Genomic DNA, 26,823 nt, shown 5'->3' on the forward strand with positions numbered 1-26,823 from the left:
AGATGTAGGATGTATAAAGAACCCTGGACTTAAGACAGAAAAAACTGAAACCATGGCACTTATTAACACTGTGGGGAAATATATATATATATATATATATATATATATATATTATTGTACAAAAATATTACTTCATAGTCATACTGTACTTGTTTTCAAAATGCCAAACTTCAATGTAATATGACTGCATAAATTGTACCATGAATAATTTCAATAAAGTATATTTAAAAAGTGGAAGATGTAGGAGTTAAATAACTACAGCAGATGGCAGTAATGCAACACAATGGATGCAAGCTGCCTTTAAAACCCACAGAAGAAGTGGAATTCCAGACAGCCACTCATAATAACTAGGGAAAGATGGACGCCAGTGTTGTCTGCAGTCCGCAGGCTGCTGAGCCTTACGCTGATAATAACACTATTATTACTACTGCCCCTAACGCGGCCTCGTTACGAGACGCTTGCAAAGTAATAAACACTAACATAGATAGTGCCCAGAATGAAGGTGAGTTTACTTAGAATGCGAGAAAAAGAAGAAAAAAAATAACGAGACGTCTACTGTCAAACCTAGCGATGCTAACGTTAGATTTCTAGCTAACTGGCTAGCAGTGCTAGCTCCTTAGCTAAACATGCTAACGTTAGCTAGCTAGCTGTCTTGTGTAATTGTGGGGGTTCGTGGAAAACTCTTATTTCTCCAACTTCAACCAAATCTACTTCTGACCTACTTAACATTTTTCATTTTGACGTGTTGAAAAATATATACATTTTGTCGTTTTTCACAGTTTGAAGGCCGGTTTTCTTTGGCCCAGACCAAGCTGCAAATTTTTAGCCTGCAGGCTACACTGTAAAATCCTGAGTTTTAATTGACAACTTCTAGGACGCTTTCGGCCCCATGTTTGCACTCCCAGGGTGAAATGAACACTCAGGATTTTACTTTGTAGTCTCAGTCAACTCAGTCCCAATGTCAGGTTGTTTGGCAGGCAGCTGAGCTGGCCCATTTTCTCAGAATACCTAGAATGTAGGTATAGTTTTCCAACATGAAAAATAACATCAAGGTATGTTTTAAATGTATCATCTGGCATCATCAGGATTTCATCAAATTTTGCCAATGAAGAAATTGTATTGCTGAGTGCTTCTTTTTTTTTTTTTTTTGCATCTTCCTTTTTAATTCAGTATGGCATCACACCCCAAAGTCAGTGATGGAGCAGCCTTCATTTGGTGCACTTATTTTAACAGTGCCACAATATTCCAAAAGTGGTTTAATCTGTTGTGGTCAATCATATTCATGGCATTTGCTTCATCCTAAAATGTAGCTTATTATTTTCTAGAGAATTAAATCAGGGATTTGCCAGCTAGTTGAAGTACAGATATTAAGTAATGTTTTACAGAGTATAAGGCACTGGAACAGTTTGACTTATAGTTTACAACCAGTCGAGTGTCAAAAGTACTCAAGTGTTTCTGTGCTGTACTAACATATCAAAACTAAATGTTTGCCATTCACACAAACCACAAGATAACTTCAGTTATGTTAGTTTCTACTGTGTGTGGTAAGTACAGTATTTACTTACAGGAAGGTTATGTGAGGATGTTTTCTCTCTGTGTGTGTGTGTGTGTGTGTGTGTGTGTGTGTGTGTGTGTCTAATTGTAATTGCAGATGTTGGTTAAAACAGCCTTTACTTCCATGGTACATGGTCGGGACAGTAGAAGCCTAATATTTACTGATGTATGTTTAATTTCAAGTAGTTTTCCTGTCAATTCTGTTCATTTGTCCCTGTATCGTAAAAAACAAAATGATGGGAGTCAAACTCCCTATTTCCTATTATAACGATGAAGCAAATATTATTAATATGATTGCGTAGTTGATCTAATGAAGCTAGGTGCCGCAATTTAAAACATTGTACAATTGTTAGACTGAAATTGTTATATTGCTTTACCATGCAAGGGGAGGGGGGGTGGCAGTTCTGTTAACTTGATCACCCCATTTAGCTTTCTCTATAGTTAACAGAGAATGTGCGCTTTTAGCCCATTTCGAACTGCAGCCTGCCTGAATCTACAAACACCTAAATCCTGACTTTTTTTTTTTTTTAACGTTATTAACAACAAAAATGGTTGCTATCTAATGTGACACAGAGATGTTCCCGGCTTGAAAGGTATAACAACGTATAGGCGTTCCACTCATTCTCAAACCTTCCATGTCATGGACCCACAAAATAATTCGGGCACAGACCTCCATCAGAAAATAATTATTATATTGTTTATTTTTCTCATTGGGGGGGGGGGCCCATTCAAGATTTGGGTTGTTAAAATGCTTTGAAAATATTCCAAACTTTTCACATTTTGTTAAGTTGTTTTGAAAATAGCTGATGTACGTACATACATAGGATTAAAGTAGTTAAACTAATTTGATGCTAATTTGTATTAACAAATTTCGCGTTGAGAACCACTGGTGTACAGTACTGTTACAGTTGAGAAAAGCCAAAAGACTTGTGATATTTGATTTTTTTTTATTGATTTAGAATTAATCAATTTTTTTCTTGACAGGAATACATTTACATGATCTAATAAATTATTCATCATAGATTCAATTACAGTATCCCGCCTTTGGGGTTATGAAATAATTGTTTGCATGGCCTAATAATTCAATGCAGGACGAGAAGACTGTATTAGACTGAAAACGTTCCTTTAATTGAGGAATTTAACAGTCCTATATTTTGTTGATAAAATGTAAATGGTTTTCAAGTTTTGTTCTGTTCGGTACAAACTACAAAGTGTAGATAAGGGTACACAGATTCTTGGAAAACAATCATTGTGTGACCAATTTTTCAAGACTATTCAGACCTACACATTTGATAAATCCCCCCCAAACACACACACAATCATATACACTGTTGTTGATGAAAATGTTTGAACACAAAGTGGTCAAAGGAATTTATGTTAAGTTAGTAGTTGAAATACACCTTGTGCTATGTGACCATGAACTGTTGCACAGTAGAATCCTTAATTAATTTATCCATTCTGTAACTCCAAGGAGTGTACGAATGGAGCCAAATGGATCCTTACAGGCCCATTTGCTTCCATTCTTATACACTCCTATCGTTTAATGGACACTCAGGATTTTACTGTGTATTCACTGTGATACTGTTTTGTATGTTGACAGTTTCTAGTGCCGCCACAGGAGACGGTGAGCTGCTGAAGGGTCTCCTCACCGATGATTACTGCCATGTGTGTGAGGCCATTCTACTGTTTGAATCTCAGAGGCTCGCCCACTATGAGGTGGGACACTGAGCTAGCCTAGGACTGGGTGATATGGCTTCAAATCAATATCACCATTATTTCAAACCAACGTCTATTTTCACTATTCTTGCATGCCACCTTTGCACTATTATACAGGGCTTAAGTGGCTAGTAATCAGACTTAATGGTTTTAGTCAATTCAAAGGAGCTTTATTGTCATGAGAAAACACATGTTTACATTGATAAAGCAAGTGTCAAAATATAACAGTTGAACATGGGGGAAAGTATAAGTCCAGTTGGAGGGTGTTGTGTACAGCATTGTGCAAACAGCTATGTCACATTGCGTCATTATATACATGTTATACAGGGTATAGCATTTTATTAGTCAATTATCTATTTGTTGATAAGATTTGACAGAATTATCACAAATAATTCAGCTTCTTGAAGAATCAATGAAGCCTACGATTAAGGTAGCTAATTGATTCAATAATCTCTGTTTCTATATATGCATGTATAATTGTCCAACCATACTATGAGCATTTGTTAGAAATCCATTGCAGATGTTTTGTCCTTACGTACTGTAGCACTCCTTGTCTCCTGTTGCCTGTGTAGGGTAAAAAACATGCCCAGAAAGTCAGGCTGTACCTGCATTCCAAGAGAGCTGAGAAGATGAATAAAGACTCTGTTGGCTTTCAGGTTTGTTAGATTGTTCAACCATATATGTCGTCTTTCCCTCGTTAAACCAATTCTAATCTGTGCCTTTAATTGTTTTCAACAGAGGACACTGGCTACAGACAAGGATCGTTTCTGTGAGCTGTGCAACATGGTGTTCAGTTCCCACGTGGTGGCTCGCTCACACTACGATGGCAAGGTCCATGCCAAAAATATGCGCAAACAAGGTCTCCAACCCCAAGGCAAGTGCAGGTTGAATTCATTTCTACTTTAATTGACATATCATACTAGGTCGATGCCTATTGGGAACGATATAGGACAACCACACATATTCCACGCATTTATTCTAATTGTCTCCACCAGGCCGAAGGCATGGGGGAAGAGTATGTTTTTCACTCCGTCCGTGTGTGTCCCCTTCCCTTCCGTCCGTCCGTTATCAGCTAATCTCTGGCACCGTTGGCCCGATCCATGCCAAACTTTGCACGCACACTCCCTGGATGCCAACGACGAACCTCTGCCCCAAATATTCCTCAACGGCCTGTTATAGCGCCACCATGAGGCAGATTTAGGCAAAACACATTTCTGTACATTACTCGTACACATTTTATCCATACATCACACAATTCGGTATACACTATATCTCACTATCTAAGTCATGTGAACACGGAGCGGCACCATTTCCCATCTTCCATCCTGATTGGCTAAGATTGGCTTCTAAAAAATGCCACAAATCACAAACACAGAGTGCGATTTCCGTGAAATTATACACGCACATTTCCACTATGCCGAGGACGACATGCCACAATTCCCCCCCCCCCAAATCAGCCTCACGGTGGCGCTATAACAGGCCAATTCCTGTTTTTAGCTATAACTGCATCTGTATACAACTTATGTATGCGCACTCCCTAGAGGCCATGGAAAAACATTGTCCCTGCATCCCTCCACATCTGCCGGTTATAGCGCCACCATGAGGCCGATTTCTGCAAAACACATTTTTGGAACAAAATGCCTCAAATCATCCAATTGCCATCCAAGGCGTAAGAAGAAATGTCACCCTTTTCACATTGGCCTATTATAGCGCCCCCAGGAGGCCACGACCTGACCTGGTGGAGACCTTTTTCTAGTTTGACTTTGTTCCGTTTAATACCGTACCAGCACATCACCTAACCCCATGTATTGTGTAGTTCACACACACACACACACACACACACACACACACACACAGACACAGTGGGGATGATGGGTGCTGTCACCATGTATTGGATGTGGCAGGGCTCAGCTTAACGTCCCCCTTCCCCCATTGCATTTATAGACGGCTCATTTCTAAAGAACCTGCAGGAGATGGCCGCTCTGTCGTCTCTGACCCAGGTTGTGGACCAGAGGTTTGCTAGAGATGCAGCAGAGTCCCCGGACCCTGCGGCCACCACCACCACCACGTCCACCTCAGAAGTGGATCTCAAGGACCCCAACAAGTACTGCGCCATGTGTGCGGCCTCGTTCAACAACCCCCAGATGGCCATGCAGCACTACAACGGACGCAAACACCAAAGGAATAAAGCCAGGCAGGATCTGCTCAAAGAGCTGGGAGAAGACGCCGAGCAAGGTGTCCAAACGGATATGATTTAGTTTTAAGTCGGTGGTTCTCAAATCGGGGTTCTGGGACCCCCAGGGGGTCAAAATGTAACCCTATATAAATTGGCTATTTTAATCTGGAAAAAGTTTGAGCACCACTGGTTTCAAAGTAAAAGTAATGTACTGTATATAGGTGAATGAAAAGTAAACCACGTGAAAGGGCTTGAGGATTTTGTTTTATGTTTTCTTAAGCCCTCTGTTTCTGTCCCGTGTCTAGGCAACTCCCTGATGTGTCAGATATGCAGCGTTCAGTTCTGCTCGGTGGAAATGTTCCAGGCCCACATGCAGGGAAACAAGCACCAGACCAAGTAAGAACCTTCAGAACCACTCATTGATAAGGTGCAATTAGCGGAGCAATTCTCAGTAATGCCAGTCCCGTGTTACTTACTGTAGTGTACTCAGTCAGTAGAGACAGCAGAATAAGGTGTTGCAGAGAAGATATTCCGTGGCCGCAACCCACATACTGTACTGCTCATCCATAAGAATGTTCCTAAAAGGGAAATAAAACGGGCTTTCCAATGGTATAAAAGGTATTGCCAAGAAGCATTGTTACAGCAGTGGCGCCAGATTGAAAGTGCTTAACTCCTGTTGATGCTTTATGTCCACCAGGGAGAAGAAGGTCAGCGAGCTGCACAAGTCCCAACCCAAAGTCTACCACTCGTATGAGGACGAGCTGGCCAATTACATCCGGGTCCAAAAGGCCCGCGGACTCATACCCAAGACCAGCCTCCCTCTAGGCGACAACAGGCAAAACGAGGGAGAGGAGGGAGACGAGGACGAAGGTGATTGTCTGAGGCCACTTCTCCCTCCTTCGTGCATCCTCCCTCCTCTTCCTCTCCACCCAGCCGTGCCGTACTACCCGGGGGCGGTCTGGTGCCCTCAGTATCCAGGCCCAGAGACTAAATATAGTTATCGCGGGGAGTCCTTCCCCACCGATGCCCAGGTCACGGGTCACTGGTCACCCAGGTCAGAGGTCACAGGTCACTGGTCACCCAGCGTCGCCAGGCCCAGGCGGAGGAGGCGCAGGGAACGCTCAAGCTCTTCGTCTTCCTACACTAGCTCCTCTTCCTCGTCGTCTTCCTCCTCCTACAGCAGCAGCAGCACGAGCGACAGCGAGCACAGACGTCACCGGAAGAGGAAGAGGAAGATGATGATGCTGAGGAAGAGGAGGGGAGCGCGAGGAGAGGAAGGTTCGGCCGAGGAGGAGAGGAGGAGGAGACGACGAGCGAAGAGGGCGAGAGGCGACTCGGAGGAGAGGAGAGGCCGGGGGGAGGAGAAGGCACAGTCCGAAGGTGAAGAGAGGAGGAGGCGGAAGAGAGAAAGGCCGAAAAATCCCAGCAGGAGCAGGAGGCCAGAGGAGGAGCGGTTGCGGGGGGAGGAGGGGGGCGAGGAGGAACGAGTGGACATTAAGGCTGAGTCGGTGGAGATGGCGGACGAGCCGGTGGAAGACAGAGACGGGAGCGACAGGCTTTTGGCATCGACCGCTGAGAGCGCCGTCCATCACAGCGAGAGAGAGCAGGCCAAGACCATCAAGCCCAAACACAGGAAAGAGAAAAAAAAGGGGAAAGTGGACACCAGGACAGAGGAGGAGAAGCTATGGGACGAATCAATCCTTGGCCTGTGAACTCCAGTTGCATACCTGCTTTAAAGCATGTTCAGGGTCATGTTAACATCTACTCGGGCTTATGTGATTGTGAACACCCCAGACAGTTGTTAAGTTGCTTGATTCAGTGTTTAGATATTTGATACTAATTGTTATCAGACATGCCCCCCATACTATATAAACCCATAGCAGCTTCAACCACGAATTTGAACCACGATAGATTCTTCAAAAGCACCCGGTGATCCGAGGCCATTGTCTGCATCCAGGTGACTGATATTGGCCTTCTGCGTGAGGGGAGGCAGTGTTTTTTTTTAATGTATTTATAATATGTTTGGGAAACAATTTAATAATAATGAATGAAATATCCTCTCACATAAGTCACCAGAACCAAAGACGGTGTTTTTTAAGAATCTATCATGGTTAAAATGGAGTTTGAAGTTACATTGGGTTTGTACAGGAAGGAATACAATATCTAAATACTGAATCAAGCAACTTAAAACTGTGTGGGGTGCTCACAAAATCCGGAGTAGAATAAGTAAAATGACCCCAAACATGTTTAAAAGTGAAATTTCCCCTAAGGGTTGTTTAGGCATAAAGTCTTAAACACAAAGTTAACGCAATGCATGACATTTCAGAAGGAAGAAAACAGTAACATTTAAAGCTATATTAAGTTATACACTAGTTGTTAATAAGAACTATATGCACCGATAACATAGGAAAGACATCATATTCAGCAGGCATGCTAGCTGGCTAGCCATGTTTTGTTCTTTTTTGTTATAGTGAACTGAGTTTCAGCTCATGTTGAGGGTGAAGGGTCTTACAATGAGCTGCATCTTCCCACATGAGTATACACACACTGTAAATGGCTGGTATAATTATCCAACACACAATATTAGATTTTCTCATGACTGAGGCAGTCACTTCTTGTCTCCCAAGTAATATAAAGACATTTTCAGTCATGCCACTGTGTTCCTGTGATTTCATGGCTTGTGATCCCTATAATACCCTGTGGGTGGTGCTGTTGAACTTCAACTTCAAAAACCAAGAACAACCCCGAGGATTTGTCTGTAATTGAGATTTTTGTGCACTTACACAGCTCAGATACATATGATTTATAGATGAGGCTCTTGGGCACTATCGGGGTGTACTAGTGCAATGTTAATATTTCATGCAAGTGTTGAAAAGCCTGTTTTATACAGGTAATATTTTACCTTAATCATGCATACTTTTATATGACAACACCAGAGTGAGATGCTATACACAGTTTTATTCACATGCAAGTGTGAATGTGTTTGCAAATGTGTTTGTGGTTAGCCAGGTGCAAGTGTTAAAAACGAGGACACATCACACTTAAAATTTCATTTTCAGATGCATGTAATGCATAGCAATAAAGTGAATAGCGATAGCTGGAAGTGGAACCGTAAACCGTTTTTTTATTTTCTATTTATAAGAATTTGGGTCATTTCTTGTTTTTTTAGAAATGAACCTTCTAAACTATGGAATGTATGATTCATATGGTGTGTGGTGTCGTCTTCCACTGAGATCCTTCATACCAGACTTGTTCATAATCAGTGTCCATGCTATGGCCTGTTGAGACAGGAGTACCACGTTGTAATAAATGTCTGTAAAAAGAGAAAATATATTAAGTCTTTTAACTGTCCCACTGACTGGAGTGAAATTTGGAGTCGGGTTTGTATACAAAACAATACACAGACATCTAAAACTATATAACAGATGGAATACACAGTCCTCAACATTGTAAAGCTCATAATGAAACAACGCGGCAGATTGCATACATAAGAATGGCTCGCTTACTCATTTTGCCTCGTGGTGAAAAGCAACTAATTACTTTTACAAGTTTTAGGTATTTTATATTTTACTTTACGCAGTACTTTACATCTCAGAGGCCAAATTGTACCTTTTACACCACAAGTATAATTTGAGATGTAGCTTTAGTTAACTAGTTGCTTTACATATTTATAATATTAATACAGGTCATTCATTAACTGAGATTGCTCAGTTAATTTAGTTCAGTTCAGTTTTATTTTAGTAACATTTTGAAACCTTTTAACTAGTTGTTTCTACCTTGTGGTAGTAAAACTTTTAACTAGTTGTTTCTACCTTGTGGTAGTAAAACATTTAACTAGTTGTTTCTACCTTGTAGTAAAACTTTTAACTAGTTGTTTCTACCTTGTGGTAGTAAAACCTTTAACTAGTTGTTTCTACCTTGTGGTAGTAAAACTTTTAACTAGTTGTTTCTACCTTGTGGTAGTAAAACTTTTAACTAGTTGTTTCTACCTTGTGGTAGTGCTTATTGCTTAAAAAGATACATTTGTCATTGCAGGTTAAAAAACCCTAAACATCTTCCTCCTGTAGCCAACAGTATTGAGTGACCAGCTGGCCTGAAAGAAAGACAGACCCTTGGATACCAGTGGGTGAGTTAAGGACCGGTATATTATACTTTATTATACTCTATAAGTACTGTACTTGAGTATTTCCAATTTCCAGTACTTGTACTTCTACTCCACTACATCTCAGAGCCACAATTTGTACTTTCACTCCTCTCCTCTACAATTAGCCTATATGTAAAATACATACAGTAACCACTTCAACCCTATAGAACTAAACTAAACTAAACAGTAAGACAAAAGCGACCTCGCCCTTCCGCATCCGCCTGGGTGACGGCAGACTGCTGGGCGAGCACTGGCGCTTAATTGGCTTGGGGGGGTCAGATCAATTTATGGAATGATTTCTGTACTGCCCATATATGGACTGTGTCTTGAGTGTACAGGGAAAATGGCAGCTGTGAAATAGATTGGATTTGGGTTCATTGAATCAGATTGTAATGACTTTACACCTTTACATGGAATGGAAGAATTTAATATTTGTAATGCAGGCTAGTAGTCCAGCAGCCGGGGATGTGGAGTGGGACATTTCGTATATAGTTTCATTTATTGGCCTAAAATATTGTCTACAGTATGTACATACATTCATGAATCCACCTGCTGACCGGCTGTCATTGAGCAATTTATTTTATAGGGAGTTATATATAATATGTGACCATACCATTAACATCATAAGGCAAAATCTTCAAATTTTCCCTTCTTTAAGTAGCATGTGATGCCTGTGACGGGTCAAACTAGGGGGTTTTCATGATGGCCAATTAAAAAAAAAAAAAACTATATACCAAATTTCCCACTTTGAACAAAAAAGCCTGTTGGCTGCTGGACTAAAGTCCAAAAACAGTGCAAAACAGTGGCCATACACACACACACACACACACACACACGAGTAGACATGTACTTTTAAATAAATAGTACTGTACACCATTCATTTTATAGACAAATGCTATTTATTTGGGTATTGTGGAAGATATAGTATTTATTACATCAAAGCCACAATGCTGACAGAACTCAAACATTCCCCCTACAGCACTGGGAGAGAGTCAGAATTAAGTGCTGGACAAGAGGTGGCAGATAAAAAAATGAATTAGACACACAGGCGTACAATTATCATACAATATTGGTAAAACATATAGGCAAGAGTCCTCAAATGTAGCATCATGATTGTCATCATAGTGACTCACTAATTCTGGACTGCTGTAGCGTCTGCTAGTTTCTCTATTGCATTCTGGACTGGTGCGGCATCTACTGGAGACTCTACTATACTGCATTATCTTCTACTGGCGATTCTGCTCCAGTCAGGACTGGAGGACTGCCGTTGTATCCTCATCTTGTTTTGTCGTTTCTTTCTCGGCCAATCCCGGTCTTCTGGGCCACAGCATTAGCAACTGTTGTGACTTGAACCTTTGTTTTGGTACCTGTCGATATATCCAAGTAAAACACAATTAAACACAGCCCAAGAAATTTTAAAACAAAAACACTAAACCAAATTAACACAGAGTGTCAGAATGCATATTGATTGTGGCAATAATAGCTTAATATGATAAATTCAACCCACATTCTATCATTTCATCAATACGTTTAAAGGAGTAGAATGCAATAAAATAATGCAATTTCAAGCCTTCATGGAATGTGTAATTGATAGAAAATAAGTCTTTTTTGTTGAACTACTGCTTTAAAGACTGGTAGAATCATTCACAGATCGATTGATTTTCTAATACCCACCAACATAGATAGCCCCATCTTTGGTCTTCTCAGCAGCACCAGTCACTCCCTGCTTGGTTTTATTTCCTGCTTATTAGAATGCAATAAAAAGAAAATCCATTAATTCAAGCCTTCATGGAATGTGTAATTGATAGAAAATAAGTCATTCTTTTGGATGAACTACTGCTTTAAAGACTGGTAGAATCATTCACAGATCGATTGATTTTCTAATACCCACCAACATAGATAGCCCCATCTTTGGTCTTCTCAGCTGCACCAGTCACTCCCTGCTTGGTTTTATTTCCTGCTGCAACAACCCCATCCTTTGCTTTAGACATCCCCTTCCTTATTGCGTCCATTATTGCGTCCGTTTTCTGGACTCCCAAATTATACACAACAATCAACTTTTACTGCAACCAGAGGACTAGGGGTCATGCCAAAATATAAGGGGATTCAGCCCTTCAAACTACATACATACAGCCGAGACTGAGCTTTAGTATGAACCCCTTTCAGCAGCCATTTTGACAGGTAAGCACAGCTGAAGGTAATAATGTTAATTGTAGGTGTGTTTGTTTCTGTGTGCAAGCATGTAGTTGCCAGTACAGGGGGTGCCCAAGATCATGGCACAAAGTGACACCTAAAATGAAACATACCCACAATTAATATTATTATTATTACTATTTTTTAAATATATCCGACGATTTTGCAACCCATTTTTTCACCCAGTGTCAATGATCTAATGTAATCCTGGGCGCAGCGGCGCTGCACCTCCTCTGCCAACCTGGGGGGACAGCTGACTGACTTCATGCTTCCTTATATGCATGAGGAGTCCAAGCTGCTTCTTTTCACCTGACAGGGGGAGTTTCCTTTATGTGTGCAAACTCCACACAGAAAGGACACTGATGACACGTAGGAGAGAGCGCCCACAGCGTCCCCAGTGGGAATCGAACCCAGGACCTTCTAGCTGTGAGTTGACAGCACTACCGACTGTGCCACCGTGCCCCCACAATTAATATTATTATTCTCAGTTGTGTTTACCTACCTTTCAAAATAGTCTGCTGTGAAAAGGTTTACTGGTTGTGGTTATGTTGCCTAGTCTGGAACTGTGGAATCAAGACAGAGTTGAGTCTTTACTGTCTTGTCTTGGACCGAAAGAATCTCATTCTACATACCTGATGTTTTTATTTAGGCTATATTATTGTCACTGACGCCATCTCTTTCTGTATATTCATTGTACCCAGGTGGTATGATAGGGCTTTCACACAATTATGCCACAGTGACAGTACATGATTGACTTCTAAATTGACATATACTGATGTACTTTGTTGATTGAGTATGATGTTTGTTTTTAAAGTGAGGAGCCCTTCACTTCACACAAGCATGACAGCTCAGCTGATGGTGTTTGGTGGTTGGTGGGGTGATTGAGAAGGTGAGCAAACTATCTGTGTATGAATGTATCTGTAATACTTTGTACGATTTGCCTGTTCATGTTTTTATTGGACCCCCTCGAAAAGGGGCTATCCCTTCATTAAATGTAAAATCTGTTTTAGAGCAAAGTAACCAAAACTATATTTGACAGTCATGGTCTGTCTGTGTACATGATTCATATTTGAATTACAAGTACGGTCATGGTGTGCAACTGCAAATTACTACTACTACTAGTCAGAGAGCTGGTGCCATATGATTTTAATCGGCACAGTCAACATTCACAATCCCGAAACACTTTCAACACTTGGCTGCTGACTTGCTCTTGCCGCTTGAAACTTGACTCAGACTTATCTCAGATTATTTGAGATCTAAACTTGACTCGCACACCACATATTTTGACCAAGTTCACACATTTCTGAAAGTCTTCAGTACAGTAGCCTACCATACCATACCCATGTTACCCCAACACCATTAAGGCCTTATACTCCAACTGGCCCATGAAAGAGGCCTCTTATGGAACGTACGTGTTTCGAATGATATTAAGCATTATATGAATTGTCTTCACTTGCTTTACTCCCGGGCCAAATCAACAAAGATGAAACATAGATAACAAAATAAATACTTTATTACAGGATAATATTTTTTTGTTTTACGACAGCGAATAGCACAGAATGCTGGAGAATAGAACACATTTATTTCACACCATTGAATCCTAATAAGATTAGAGCAAAGACCAAAATTAGTTTGATATGCAAGGGGAAAATGAAACAGTTGTGGAGAGCTGATCAACTCATTTGGATCAGGTAGAAAAGCACGGTAGAGAAGTTATCACTTCTTCTGGTACTCCCGGGCCAGGGCGTCCAACTGTGAAGATAATTACATTAGAGCCTATATCACTTATAACAATTAGATGTAGTTCTGTTGACCTATTATTGCTATTATTTCACTTATGCATGGTAGAGCTGGGCGACATTAACACATTTCGATATGCTATCTTTGAACAAATATCTCAATATTGTCAATCATTGTGATGATAAGATATTATATATATTATTGTCACCATTCTTTTAAAAATGTCATCAAAAAATGTCAAAAAAAAAAGAGGTAAAATAACAGATCTACAAGTTCACCCGACATCATGATTGTGTCACAGTCACAGACTTTTGTCATTCGTTGTACAGTCTAGGTCTTGTATTTCTATGTATTGTTCCCTGGTCTAGTTTTCATGGTTCTGTTTGTTTGCTCCAGCTGTGTCTTATTTTGTAATCAACCCTCATGTGTATATCAGTCTTGTTCCCCAGTCAGTCCTTGTTGAGTCATTGTATCCTGTCACCTGTTTCAAGTTGTTCATGTTCACCTGTCTTCTGTATTAAAACCATAGACACCAATTCATGGTTTTGAACACTACATGCCTGGCTGTCCTGCGTTTGGGTCCTTACCTCACCTACACGTGACAATGAGCTTGTAGATCGGCTAATTTTTGACAATTTGTTTTTACAAGTTGTCTTAAGTATAAAATGGCTCAAGCCAGTAAAAACAGGAAGAGAAAACACGATATCTATTGACACAACTTTGATATTTTGGCCCAACTCGAAAACAGAGTGGGATTAACCAGTGCTCTCATCATGCGTGTTCACTTACAAACATGTTTCTCAGAATGTTCCTCCGCTGGGGTCTGATGTAGCTGCATTCACCTGCCTCACACAACTTAATCTCCTCTGAAATCTGAGAAAACCAGACAAAAAGAGCATATACAAGAAGAGGACAGGTTAGGTTTTATATGCATTCAAGATTTTGTCTCTGGCAACCTGCCCCAAGAAGAGCTTTATCGTTGTTTCTTTTAAATCATGTTTTTTTTTGTGGACAATATATGAAACTATTTCAACAATGAAATGATGATGGTTTTGCTAAATATTTGCGATCATCTCAGAATAATTGTGTTCAGACGTGATGATATCTACCTCTGAAGGGGCTAATGAGTCCAGGTCCCTCTTGCCTCCCGGGTACCAACCATGGGACCAGTGCTGGCTATGGGACAGCTGGGCGCCCAGGCACAGCAGCACACCCAGCAGCAACACAAGCCCAGATACACATGTCATATTCTCACCTATAGAGGGAAAGAGCAGACCGCTGTTAGTTCATTTCCGCGGGGGGAAATTCAGTTCCAACTGAACGTTGCTCAGCTGCTCATGGTGATGGGGGGGGGGGGTGATAGTAGTAGAAAGTCTAGCGTAGAAGTAGAAGTGTAGTCCTTGTATTGGAAACAGCGGTTGACCGGTTTCTTTCTTTCTATGGTCAACTGACGGCAATAGAGTCCATGACTAGATCCCAGCTGTGTAGCCAACAATGGTTCAAATCAATGATACCCAGCCTGTACGTAGCCTGTGTGTGTGTGTGTGTGTGTGTGTGTGTGTGTGTGTGTGTGTGTGTGTGTGTGTGTGTGTGTGTGTGTGTGTGTGTGTGTGTATTCAATGGAAGAGGATACATTGCTTTTATCATTACTGTGAGGCAGAAACCTTCTATCCCCATGATTCACATTGTTTTGCTTTTTGTTTTTTCGTATAGATGTATGCCTTATACTTCACATACACATACCATCTCCATCTTTAGATGGTACAGTATGTGTTAATGTTGCTGGGGACCTCCTGAAGGGTCACCCTGGAGGGTCACCCTGGACCTCCTGGAGGGTCACCCTGGACCTCCTGGAGGGTCACCCTGGACCTCCTGGAGGGTCACCCTGGAGGGTCACCCTGGACCTCCTGGAGGGTCACCCTGGAGGGTCACCCTGGAGGGTCACCCTGGACCTCCTGGAGGGTCACCCTGGAGGGTCACCCTGGACCTCCTGGAGGTTCACCCGAGCCCACTTTGAGAACCACTGCACTATTTTCTGCTGTTCTAGGCATGTCATCACAATAGGCAAACATTTGGCAAAACTAACTAACTAATAGAATGCATTGCAAACAATAACAATGAGAGTGTAGCACCTTACCTTAGTTAGTGTAGTTAGTTAGTGTAGCACCTTACCTTAGTTAGTGTAGTTAGTTAGTGTAGCACCTTACCTTAGTTAGTGTAGTTAGTTAGTGTAGCACCTTACTTTAGTTAGTGTAGTTAGTTAGTGTAGCACCTTACCTTAGTTAGTGTAGTTAGTTAGTGTAGCACCTTACCTTAGTTAGTGTAGTTAGTTAGTGTAGCACCTTACCTTAGTTAGTGTAGTTAGTTAGTGTAGCACCTTACCTTAGTTCCAGCTATTGCTCGTGGTTTTGTCACTGCAAGCGTCCGCTGATTTCACTTTACTTCACTGCTGGATGTTCCTCGATGAGATCGCTTTCACTTGTCCTTCTGCAGCCAACAAGTATACTCACACCTCCTCTTATAGTGCTGCTATAATCTAGTGATCCTCACAAACTCCCTCGATATATGTTCCCATCTGAACCAAAGTGCTTCCCTCACAACCTGCGTCACGAATACGTCCACCCTGGCCACCCGCCCACCGCTGACCTCTTGGCTCCCTTTCATTCCCAGTGGTCAGATGAGTGGTCTTTGGGGGACAAACGGATGAGTAAAGATCCACTAAATTCCAATTATCATCTGCAAACAGAGTCGACCCCATTGGGAAACCTCTCATGCCCTCACACATGTAGTCCGTCTCGGAATCCTCCTCCACCCTCAAACATCACCTGTCCTGTGTAGCAGTGGCTGCAGCCTCAGCCTGATGGCCTCAAAAGTCTAATATCTCCCCGGAGTCATAGGGATATCCCTTTGGCTTAATGGTTAAGATGTTGACTTTCCACGTGGGAGACCCGGGTTCGATTCCCGGGTGTTACACTCCTGCAACACCACACACTCACCCACCACTGGATTCTGGCCAACTAATAAACACACTGAAAACACACGGTGCAGCGAACACCATACACACACACACCATCTCAGCAGAACAAGGCCTTGAACTGACACACATGTGTTGTACTGTGCATGACATGGGCTATCATGTCCTGAAGACGGCCACATACACATGTATGCTTCTGAAAATGGTCAGGAAAACTGTATACATGATTTAATTTAATTTGATGATACATGGTACCTCATTATCAGGCCTACAATCTACCCTTGAACTTATTTTTTATGCCCAAGACGATCAATAATTTGTAGCAATTGTAGAAATATTAGCCCTGAGAGAAAAAAGGAGATCCCGCACACTGTCTTCACATAGCAGTAGTTTATTAAGCTACTGAGCTACTACTAAGTTACAACATTTTGGTCTCACGACCTTCATCGGGTATCGCGACCTTCATCTAGAGATACCTGATTAAGGTTGTGAGACAGAAACGTTGTAGCTCAGTAGCTTAATAAACTATTGCTATAAGTAAAGACAGTGTGCGGGATCTCTCATTATTCACACTGGTTGCCTGCTCCGACGCACCTGTCTCCTTTTCTACGAAATATTAGGCCTAAATTGACATAACGAAAAATGTTTATACTATAAATCTAAATAAAAACTAAAATACGAAATATTAAATATGACACAAATGGTGCCCAGAGTACCAGCGAGTGAGAGCATCAGATCAAACCATATCCTATCCTGTTCTGACCATCGCACCACGGACCCATCTCGGGTTTAACCTCTTGGGTCAGGGCGGCCGCAGGAGCAAACACACGGCTTCCTGCGCTGGCCACACATACCTCTAACACCTCTCAAGGAGGCATTTCCTGGTGACTGAATCGATTATAATATTGACAAGTTCCTTTTTTCCGGTCCTTTTTTAGATGCAGGTCGAGTACCTTGTCCAGGGAGAGTTGGACAGGGTGACCCTGGCTGCTGTTGACTTAGTCGAACTGCAGTGACACATGGACGTCAGGTGATGAGAAAGGGGATTGGTTCAGGCAAGACGCCACCATGACGCAGTTAGACATGCGTCACTGACGAGACATCCGGTGATTCCTGATCCCTGACCCTGAGACACCTGTGGACGTGATGTGATGGTGACAGTGGCACCAGGGAACTTCCATCCAAATGTGCTGCAATATCACGTTGATGTTCCACCTGCACAGTTAAGTGAGTGTCCATTCATTAGTTCTGAGTTAAATGCACCCTCGTGATTTTGCTGTGCAAATTGTATCCCCCATAAACTGTCTTCACGGAGGAGTTATAAGAGGCACAAATCAAGATATTTAACAACTAGATACTACTGATAGTGACTGTATAGCCCAAAGCTTGTGTGTTTATGTAGCAGCCTTGGGACAGAACACAGAATGATGTGTGTTTATGTAGCGGCTTTGGGACAGAACACAGAATGATGTGTGTTTATGTAGCGGCCTTGGGACAGAACACAGAATGATGTGTGTTTATGTAGCAGCCTTGGGACAGAACACAGAATGATGTGTGTTTATGTAGCAGCCTTGGGACAGAACACAGAATGATGTGTGTTTATGTAGCAGCCTTGGGACAGAACACAGAATGATGTGTGTTTATGTAGCGGCCTTGGGACAGAACACAGAATGATGTGTGTTTATGTAGCGGCCTTGGGACAGAACACAGAATGATGTGTGTTTATGTAGCAGCCTTGGGACAGAACACAGAATGATGTGTGTTTATGTAGCAGCCTTGGGACAGAACACAGAATGATGTGTGTTTATGTAGCGGCCTTGGGACAGAACACAGAATGATGTGTGTTTATGTAGCAGCCTTGGGACAGAACACAGAATGATGTGTGTTTATGTAGCAGCCTTGGGACAGAACACAGAATGATGTGTGTGTATGTAGCGGCCTTGGGACAGAACACAGAATGATGTGTGTTTATGTAGCGGCCTTGGGACAGAACACAGAATGATGTGTGTTTATGTAGCGGCCTTGGGACAGAACACAGAATGATGTGTGTTTATGTAGCAGCCTTGGGACAGAACACAGAATGATGTGTGTTTATGTAGCGGCCTTGGGACAGAACACAGAATGATGTGTGTTTATGTAGCGGCCTTGGGACAGAACACAGAATGATGTGTGTGTATGTAGTGGCCTTGGGACAGAACACAGAATGATGTGTGTTTATGTAGCGGCCTTGGGACAGAACACAGAATGATGTGTGTGTATGTAGTGGCCTTGGGACAGAACACAGAATGATGTGTGTTTATGTAGCAGCCTTGAGACAGAACACAGAATGATGTGTGTTTATGTAGTGGCCTTGGGACAGAACACAGAATGATGTGTGTTTATGTAGCGGCCTTGGGACAGAACACAGAATGATGTGTGTTTATGTAGTGGCCTTGGGACAGAACACAGAATGATGTGTGTTTATGTAGCGGCCTTGAGACAGAACACAGAATGATGTGTGTATGTAGTGGCCTTGGGACAGAACACAGAATGATGTGTGTTTATGTAGCGGCCTTGGGACAGAACACAGAATGATGTGTGTTTATGTAGCGGCCTTGGGACAGAACACAGAATGATGTGTGTTTATGTAGCGGCCTTGGGACAGAACACAGAATGATGTGTGTTTATGTAGCAGCCTTGGGACAGAACACAGAATGATGTGTGTTTATGTAGCGGCCTTGGGACAGAACACAGAATGATGTGTGTTTATGTAGCAGCCTTGGGACAGAACACAGAATGATGTGTGTTTATGTAGCGGCCTTGGGACAAAAATACCCCTAAGCCACTTCACCCATTTTCAACCCATGTTCATAGAATTGGTCCTCGCTCATTATAATATGGCATCATGTCTGTATAGGCTACTCAGCTGTGTCTTAGCGGAGGTCTATGGGACAGTTCATAACCCTGCCTATAGAGGAGGTCTATGGGACAATTCATAACCCTGCCTATACCACTGTGTCTTAGAGGAGGTCTATGGGACAGTTCATAACCCTGCCTATACCAGTGACATAGATGGGTTGCAAATGGTTGTCTTGCTGTCCATCTTTCCATTCACACAAACATTGTGACATGATGAACATACGTGTACAAAAGGAATACCCCTTCCAGCATGAATATTTGATAGAGGGTAAAGGTTAATCACTATTGGAGACTTAATTTTGCAGATGGACACTTGACAAGAGTGCTCGATCTATATTACACACGAGACATAGACAATTCTGCACAATTAGTCTTAATTAGGGAGAAATGCCTTAGGGCAGGGCAGTGATTCCTTGAACGGGGGTTCCAAACAAAATGAAAAAGGTTTGTGAACCACGACCTTATAGGGTACAATTTGGCTGCAGGCTAAAATGCAGGGTGTTTTGTGCAGTCTGTCTACAAAGCAGCTCACTCATACGCACAGGCACAGAGCCGTCTGTCTGGTGACTGGTGCCCCTTAATCACAAAAAGAGTCTTCTTTAGATCAATATCTTTGCCCATGCTCCGGTTCACTGTTGTTTCTTTCTTTTTAACTATTCATATAACTGTTTTTAAAGTAGCCTACCAAAAGCAAAATCAGTCTGCTACAGCTACCCCGGGCCAACATTGAAATTGCTTGTGATTAATGTGATTGTAAGACAACAGCTGAACAACCAGCTACCAGCAAGTAGCCTAATTGGTATTTGGTACAGGATATGATTCATATCTCAACAAGGCCAGTAGCACAGATAAGACAGACATGTCAATGCGGTGTGGACTGAGGCCTACGTTTATTTATTGATGAGGTGCACTAGCCCCTCCAACTGGCTCCCCTCCAGTTCTGAAAGCCGTCTGGCTTTCAGAATTACGTCATGTGGCAGCCAAGTCTATGGATTTTAATGCTTGTTTAGAGTATTTTTAATGCTTGTTTAGAGTATTTTTAAAGTGACATCATGTCAAGTCTGTTTGTTTGGGCACCTTTGCCTGGTAATGTTTGATTAGAGCACTTTAAACAAAACATTGCCAGGCACCTTTCATTCATTCATTCATTCATTCATTCATTCATTCATTCATTCATTCATTCACAACCTTCCATGTTTATGTGCCTTCGGCCATACACGCCTGGCCAGAGAGCACGAGATAACATTGTAACCGTTCGAGTGTCATATCAGGAAAGAGCACATTAACAACTCTTCAGATTCATGTGTTGCCGAGGAATCGAGGCATGTGGGTCTGTTTGCCCAAAAGTGAAATTACTGGCAGGTCGTAAATGTCACAGTATGCAGGATATTACTCGAGAGTTAAGAATTTATGAGTGACCTCGCATTGAGCAGATGATGTTTTTCTTTTTTGCATGTCCCCTCTACAATCATGCACACACGCACGCACGCACGCACGCACGCACGCACGCACGCACGCACGCACGCACACACACACACACACACACACACACACACACACACACACACACACACACACACACACACACACACACACACACAGAATCCCACAATTATTTATATTTCTATTTATGTAGCAGAGATTAGATTAGACATTAGATGAATGGAAATCAGTTGTTTGACCGTGGATTTGGAAAACCAGGGTGTTTTAAAGGGACACTTCACCCTTTTTGCAAAAACATATATGTTAATGACGTTTAGAAGCTTTAGAACACTTTCCTGGGGGTATTTATGTGTGTAATATGTGGTTTTAGATATTTTAGATTGTAGCAGTGAGCCTGTTGTCTCTGATGTCATGGACACTGGGCTCACTTCCTTCCTGGACTACATGTTGTCTCAGTAAGACAGCTCTCCCCCTATCCACAAGGAGGAGCAGTGCACCAAAGAATTATGGGAATTGTAGTCCAGGAAGGTAGTGAGACCAGTGTCCATGACATCAGAGACAACAGGCTCACTGCTACAATCTAAAATATCTAAAACCACATATTACACACATAAATACCCCCAGGAAAGTGACCTAAAGCTTCTAAACGTCATTAACATATATTTTTTTGCAAAAAGGGTGAAGTGTCCCTTTAAGGCTCAACCTAGTTTCCAAATCCAAATTTACTGTGCCATATATAACTTACTTACCGTACAATACAGTATGCACCATTCTGTCTACTATACTTAACTAAATCAAACCAAGTAGATAGCATTATCTACCCACGGAAACCACTGAACGTCCAGATACCGCTGAAATGACAGCGACACACAGTACAGAATGATAGTGGTGTGTCCGAGAAAGCCCCCGTCAGAGAAGGGCAGCCGCAGAGTGGACAGCTTACTAACAGTCATAAACACATACACGAGCTGGACTCCAGAGGAATATCTGTGTCTCTATAGTGGCGCAGGAGAGGACTTGAAGGAGCGGATGTCCAGCGAGGCCAGTAAAAGCCAGCCATCAGGGTTTGGTTTGGTATAAAGGCAGTCCGGGGGCCTCTTGTTACTCACACCACCTCTTCCTTCAACGCACTTCCCTAAGCAACTGACCAATTGGCTTGACACAGCACGTGAGTATATTTTTCTTTCTTTCTTTCTTTCTTTCTTTCTGTTTTTCTGTCTTTCTTTTTCACCCTATGTACTACTATACGTTTGCCCTGTAATGACATTCTTTATTCTGTTTATACCTTTGTGTACCGTTGCAACATTTTATAAGCATGTAGCCTATTTTTATTGAGCAAGCAAGTCCTTATCACTCTTTTTCTTTCTAGGACAGTATGTATTGCATATCTCTCTCTCTCTCTCTCTCTCTCTCTCTCTCTCTGTGTGTGTGTTTGTGTGTGTGTGTGTGTGTGTGTGTGTGCGTGTGCGTGTGTGTGTGTGTGTGTGTGCGCGTGCGCGTGCGTGTGCGTGTGCGTGTGCGTGTGTGTGTGTGTGTGTGTGTGTCTCTTTCTCTCTCTCCCTATCTTCAATCACTGCCTTTCTATCTCTCTCTCCCTCCTTCAGTCCAGAGCCTGCATTGCATAATGATATGGAATGTCAGGCTCAGTAGTGTGTCAGTCACACTGTATCTTGTGTCAAATGCTGTAATGTACATATGCTGGCCGACCTATTTTGAGTGTTATCTCCTGCCCTCTTCCCTTCAAACAGCAACAAACATCCATTACTTTCTATTAGCCTCTATTCTAGTCTATTCACAATAGCACCTTCAACCATGGTGTCCCTATTTTTGCATCATTATAGACGCAAAATGTCAAGTTATTTTCAAAATATTTGTCCAAAAATACCATTGTACATCAAATATATAGGGCATATTTTGGGTTCAAATGCGCAAAAAAAAGAAAATGTGTGTGTGTGTGTGTGTGTGTGTGTGTGTGTGTGTGTGTGTGTGTGTGTGTGTGTGTGTGTGTGTGTGTGTGTGTGTGTGTGTGTGTGTGTGTGTGCGTGCGTGCGTGCATGTCTGTGTTCATCCTCAGGACCCAGCAGAATGAAGATGCACAGTGTAGCAGCGGTTTGTGTAGGTGTGGCGTGCCTTGTGGCCATGTTGGCTGACAGCACAGAGGGACATATCACCTTCTTCAGCCCCAACGAGATGCTCAAGATGAAGGTAAGAAGAACACTGCATTGGTCATGAATCCTGACCAATTCTCAATCCTTTAATTGGTTCCAAGGAGCCCCAAAATTATATGGATTTGGCCACGGACCCCCCGGACCCCCCCCCCCCCCCCCCCCCATCAGAAAATGTGGGGACCCCACCAAAACACTTTCAAGACTTTTCAAAAATGTTAAAAGAAATAGCAGATGTACTGTATACAAGCTCTTTGTATATCTGCTATTTTTGAGAACCACTGTTCTAAATCCTAAGAGTTTTCAGAAAAAAAAACATACCGGTATGTTGCTTTATATATATAACTCCTAGTGTAGAGACATTAACATTCTCCGAGTTAAATGGATGCTCTTAGTAGTGTACATGGTTGATGGTGTGTGTGTGTGTGTGTGTGTGTGTGTGTGTGTGTGTGTGTGTGTGTGTGTGTGTGTGTGTGTGTGTGTGTGTGTGTGACAGGAGCGTGACGGTAAAAAGTTAATGGAGCCGCGGTCAGAGGACGGTCAGTTTGAAGACGTCACCATCCAACAACTTCCTGAGGCAGACATTGGTGGGAATCCTCCTGTAAGAGACACACACACACACACACGCACGCACGCACGCACACCCGCACGCACACCCGCACGCACACCCGCACACAGGAGAGAACACAGGCGGGAGGTGACTCATGTCTGTGGTGTGACATTACACAGAACATGCACATGCATACATTATGTCAGTGGTTGTCTATCAAAACGCCTGCATTCTCTGAGGCTTGTGGTTCTCTAGCTCTGGTCCATAGCTCTAATATGCCTCTCGTCTTTAGAGTAAATAAAAAGAACGTTTTTGCTACTCACCAATACAAAGACGGGTTGTGTCATTAGAAAGCCTACTTTCCGGGCTGGGCTGTGGCTCAGCGGTCCAGGCACCTTGGCTGGTAATCCAGTCTGGCAGTGTGTCGTGGGTTCGACTCCTTCACTGCATGTCACCTCCCCATTTCCTGTCAGCCTACTATCTGTCCCTCCATAAAAAATATAAAATAAAGACAAAAGCCACAAAAAAAAAAAAACATATATATATATAAAAAAAGAAAGAAAGCCTTTCCTTAGTGGAAGCACTCTGAGCCCCCCACCACACGTATAAACGGTACTTTTTGGCCAAAAAGGGATTTGTTTTCCACCAAAAAAAAAATATGTTTGTTACTCTTTACTATTGCCAAGAGAAAACCCTCACAGAGAATATCTTTCCTCCAGTGAAAAAAAAATCATTTTCTGGCCAAAAAAGTACCTTTTATATGTGTGGTGGGGGGCTCAGAGTAGGCTTTCTAATGACACAACCGCCTTTGTATTGGTGAGTAGCAAAAACGTTATTTTAATTTACGCTAAAGACGACAGGCTGGTCTGCATTTATGCAAGCCCCGGAAGTCATCGGTAACATATCTCTAAATGCAACAGCATTAGAGCTATGGACCAGAGCTAGTGGTTCTCAAACTTTCTCATGTCAAGGACCCCAAGATGATATGTAATCCATCCATCTGAAAATATTTGTTCCAGGGACCCCCAGAAGCAAAGATTTGAGTAAAACAAAATGTTTGCTTTAAAATAACAATAATTGTGTGTGTGTGTGTGTGTGTGTGTGTGTGTGTGTGTGTGTGTGTGTGTGTGTGTGTGTGTGTGTGTGTGTGTGTGTGTGTGTGTGTGTGTGTGTGTGTGTGTGTGTGTGTGTGTGTGTGTGTGTGTGTGTGCGTGCGTGCAGGACAAAACGGTTGAGGTTTCTGTTCGCCTGTCAGCACAACAGTTGCAAAACGTGGCCCCCGTACTGGAAGAGATCATCCATGGAATAGTGGAATAGACCCAAAAAGGTAGGCCTACAAGTGTGTGAATACACAGTAAAATCCTATGTGTTCATGTATAGGCTCTTGAGACAGACTAGAGGGCGCTGTGTTTCCTTTGTTTTGCCAATGGGTTCCCAGATTGGTTAATGTAAAGCAGTGCATTGTTCCCAGACTTTTCAGGGCGAGACCCAAAAGATTGATTGAACGTTTGCCCAAACTAGCAGTTCTACAAGCACACAATGTGTGCTTGTATATTTTTTTAAATGTAGGAAAAGAGAAATGGGATTTTTACTTGAGCCGTGACACATACAAATTGGTCTCCTGTGGCAAGTGCTACGGGAATCCCCATTGGTGATGTCATTGGTAGGCAGGTTTCCTCCATATTCCACCAATGAGATACAGAGTGAGTAGACAGACACTGTGCCATATCTCCCATCTTATATATAATGAGCATTATGAGCACCAATTACATATGAAAATATAAGGTCAAACATCAATGAAGAGCTCCTTGAGAGTGTAGCCTGGTCTTTACTTGAGTATTTCCAATTTCCAATATTTTTACTTCTACTCCACTGTATTTAAAGACAGTAAAAGTGTTACAGCGCAACTCCTGAGTTGAACTTAACACTCATGATCATGCATTGCCATTGTTATCTTTATCAAAGGGTGTCATGTCACGTACCAAGTGACCACTATACGATAGCACTTTGATATCCTGGAACTATACGATAGCACTTTGATATCCTGGAACTATACGATAGCACTTTGATATCCTGGAACTATACGATAGCACTTTGATATCCTGGAACTCTGCCTATCTATATAGCTCTCTCTTTCCGTCTCTGACTCTCCCAGAGCATGTGCTCCAAAAGAGCAATACTTTTGTTTAAGAAAAAAGTCAAATCACGACTTCTAGAAATAACACCATTGTTTGTTAGATTTTTTTTATTTGTTCACACTGTGAATCAGCTTTTAGTTTTAGAGGTTATATATATTTTTTATATATATTCTTTTAGAGTTATGGTATAGTCTGTTCTTTGTTGTTTGGTCCAATTAAGGACCAAAACGGAAATAAGTCTTTGTGGTTTTTCCCTTGATGTGTTATTTCAGTGGTCTATGGTCTGTGGTCTATGTTTTTGTGTGGCTTTGTTGTTGTGTTCTTTTTCACTGTGTGATCATGTTGTGTTTTAGATTTACAGTGTATAGCTATTAACTTTCTGCACAGCACTTTGTAAACCTTGAGCTGAGAAAAGTGGATTGGATTGGAAATGTGTTTCATGCACTTTTAACTTTTAACATGATATCCAAAACAAATTAATCAAATCAAAACTCCCCCTCCTCCTCCTCTCTCCCCCCTCCCTCTGCAGCCAACTAGTGAAGCAGAATCCAACTGGAGACGAAAGCCGCCTGAATTCTCCTATCAGCACTGAATAAATGCACAAAGATTTTATTATATTTTCATGAATTAATCAATAAAGGGAAGAGACCGTGTAACTCTTTGACTTCTTCTTCTTCTATGTATACTCTCATAAGACATTTAAGCCTAGATGCACATGCACTTAATACCATTAACTCACCACAAGGTGTCAGCATCCTTTAGAGAGAGAACATTGACGTCCTAATAACAACAACATAACATGAATTGAATATGAAGGACCACAATGGAATTAAGCCATAGGGTTTTTGGGGTTTTAAATCCTCTTAGCAGACCTTGTATTGAACTGTACTTTCCTGTGCTTTTTTACCTGCAAACTGTTAATAAAGTATTCAATCAATCAATCAATCAATCACTCAATCACTCAAACTCCAGGCGCATGCCACATATAGGCTCTGGCCTGACAGCGTGTTGCGTGTTCGAGTCCCGTTCATGACGACCTTTGCTGCATGTCTCTCCCTTCTCTCTCTCCCTCTATCCTATCCGTCTTCACTGTAACTATCAATAAAGGCACAAAAGCCAAAAAGAATCTTTA

The 26,823-nt window shown here is 42.0% G+C and overlaps 2 protein-coding genes and 1 long non-coding RNA gene across 3 annotated transcripts; 2 read left to right on the plus strand and 1 right to left on the minus strand.

The window, feature by feature from the left end:
- Nucleotides 1-357: 357 nt before the first annotated feature.
- On the plus strand, nt 358-8,797 carry zmat1 (zinc finger matrin-type 1; the record flags this gene model as incomplete). The annotated part of the gene is made up of 7 exons (XM_083772275.1): nt 358-502; nt 3,155-3,270; nt 3,843-3,926; nt 4,009-4,144; nt 5,215-5,505; nt 5,752-5,842; nt 6,144-8,797. The coding sequence occupies 7 exons, from the start codon at nt 358-360 to the stop codon at nt 7,156-7,158; spliced, it is 1,878 nt and encodes a 625-aa protein (XP_083628401.1). The 3' UTR covers nt 7,159-8,797.
- Nucleotides 8,798-13,499: 4,702 nt separating this feature from the next.
- On the minus strand, nt 13,500-14,770 carry gnrh2 (gonadotropin-releasing hormone 2; the record flags this gene model as incomplete). The annotated part of the gene is made up of 3 exons (XM_083772276.1): nt 13,500-13,535; nt 14,313-14,396; nt 14,633-14,770. 3 exons carry the CDS (start codon nt 14,768-14,770, stop codon nt 13,500-13,502), a joined length of 258 nt encoding a protein of 85 aa, XP_083628402.1.
- Nucleotides 14,771-21,722: 6,952 nt separating this feature from the next.
- LOC310863683 lies at nt 21,723-26,347 on the plus strand. Its single transcript, XR_014569689.1, has 5 exons — nt 21,723-22,006; nt 22,913-23,043; nt 23,500-23,604; nt 24,775-24,880; nt 26,221-26,347. It is a non-coding gene; the product is annotated as an uncharacterized lncRNA (long non-coding RNA).
- Nucleotides 26,348-26,823: the final 476 nt, after the last annotated feature.

This window comes from Protomyctophum parallelum (genome assembly GCF_964188405.1).
Source record: "Protomyctophum parallelum genome assembly, chromosome: 8".
NCBI classification, from domain to species: domain Eukaryota; kingdom Metazoa; phylum Chordata; class Actinopteri; order Myctophiformes; family Myctophidae; genus Protomyctophum; species Protomyctophum parallelum.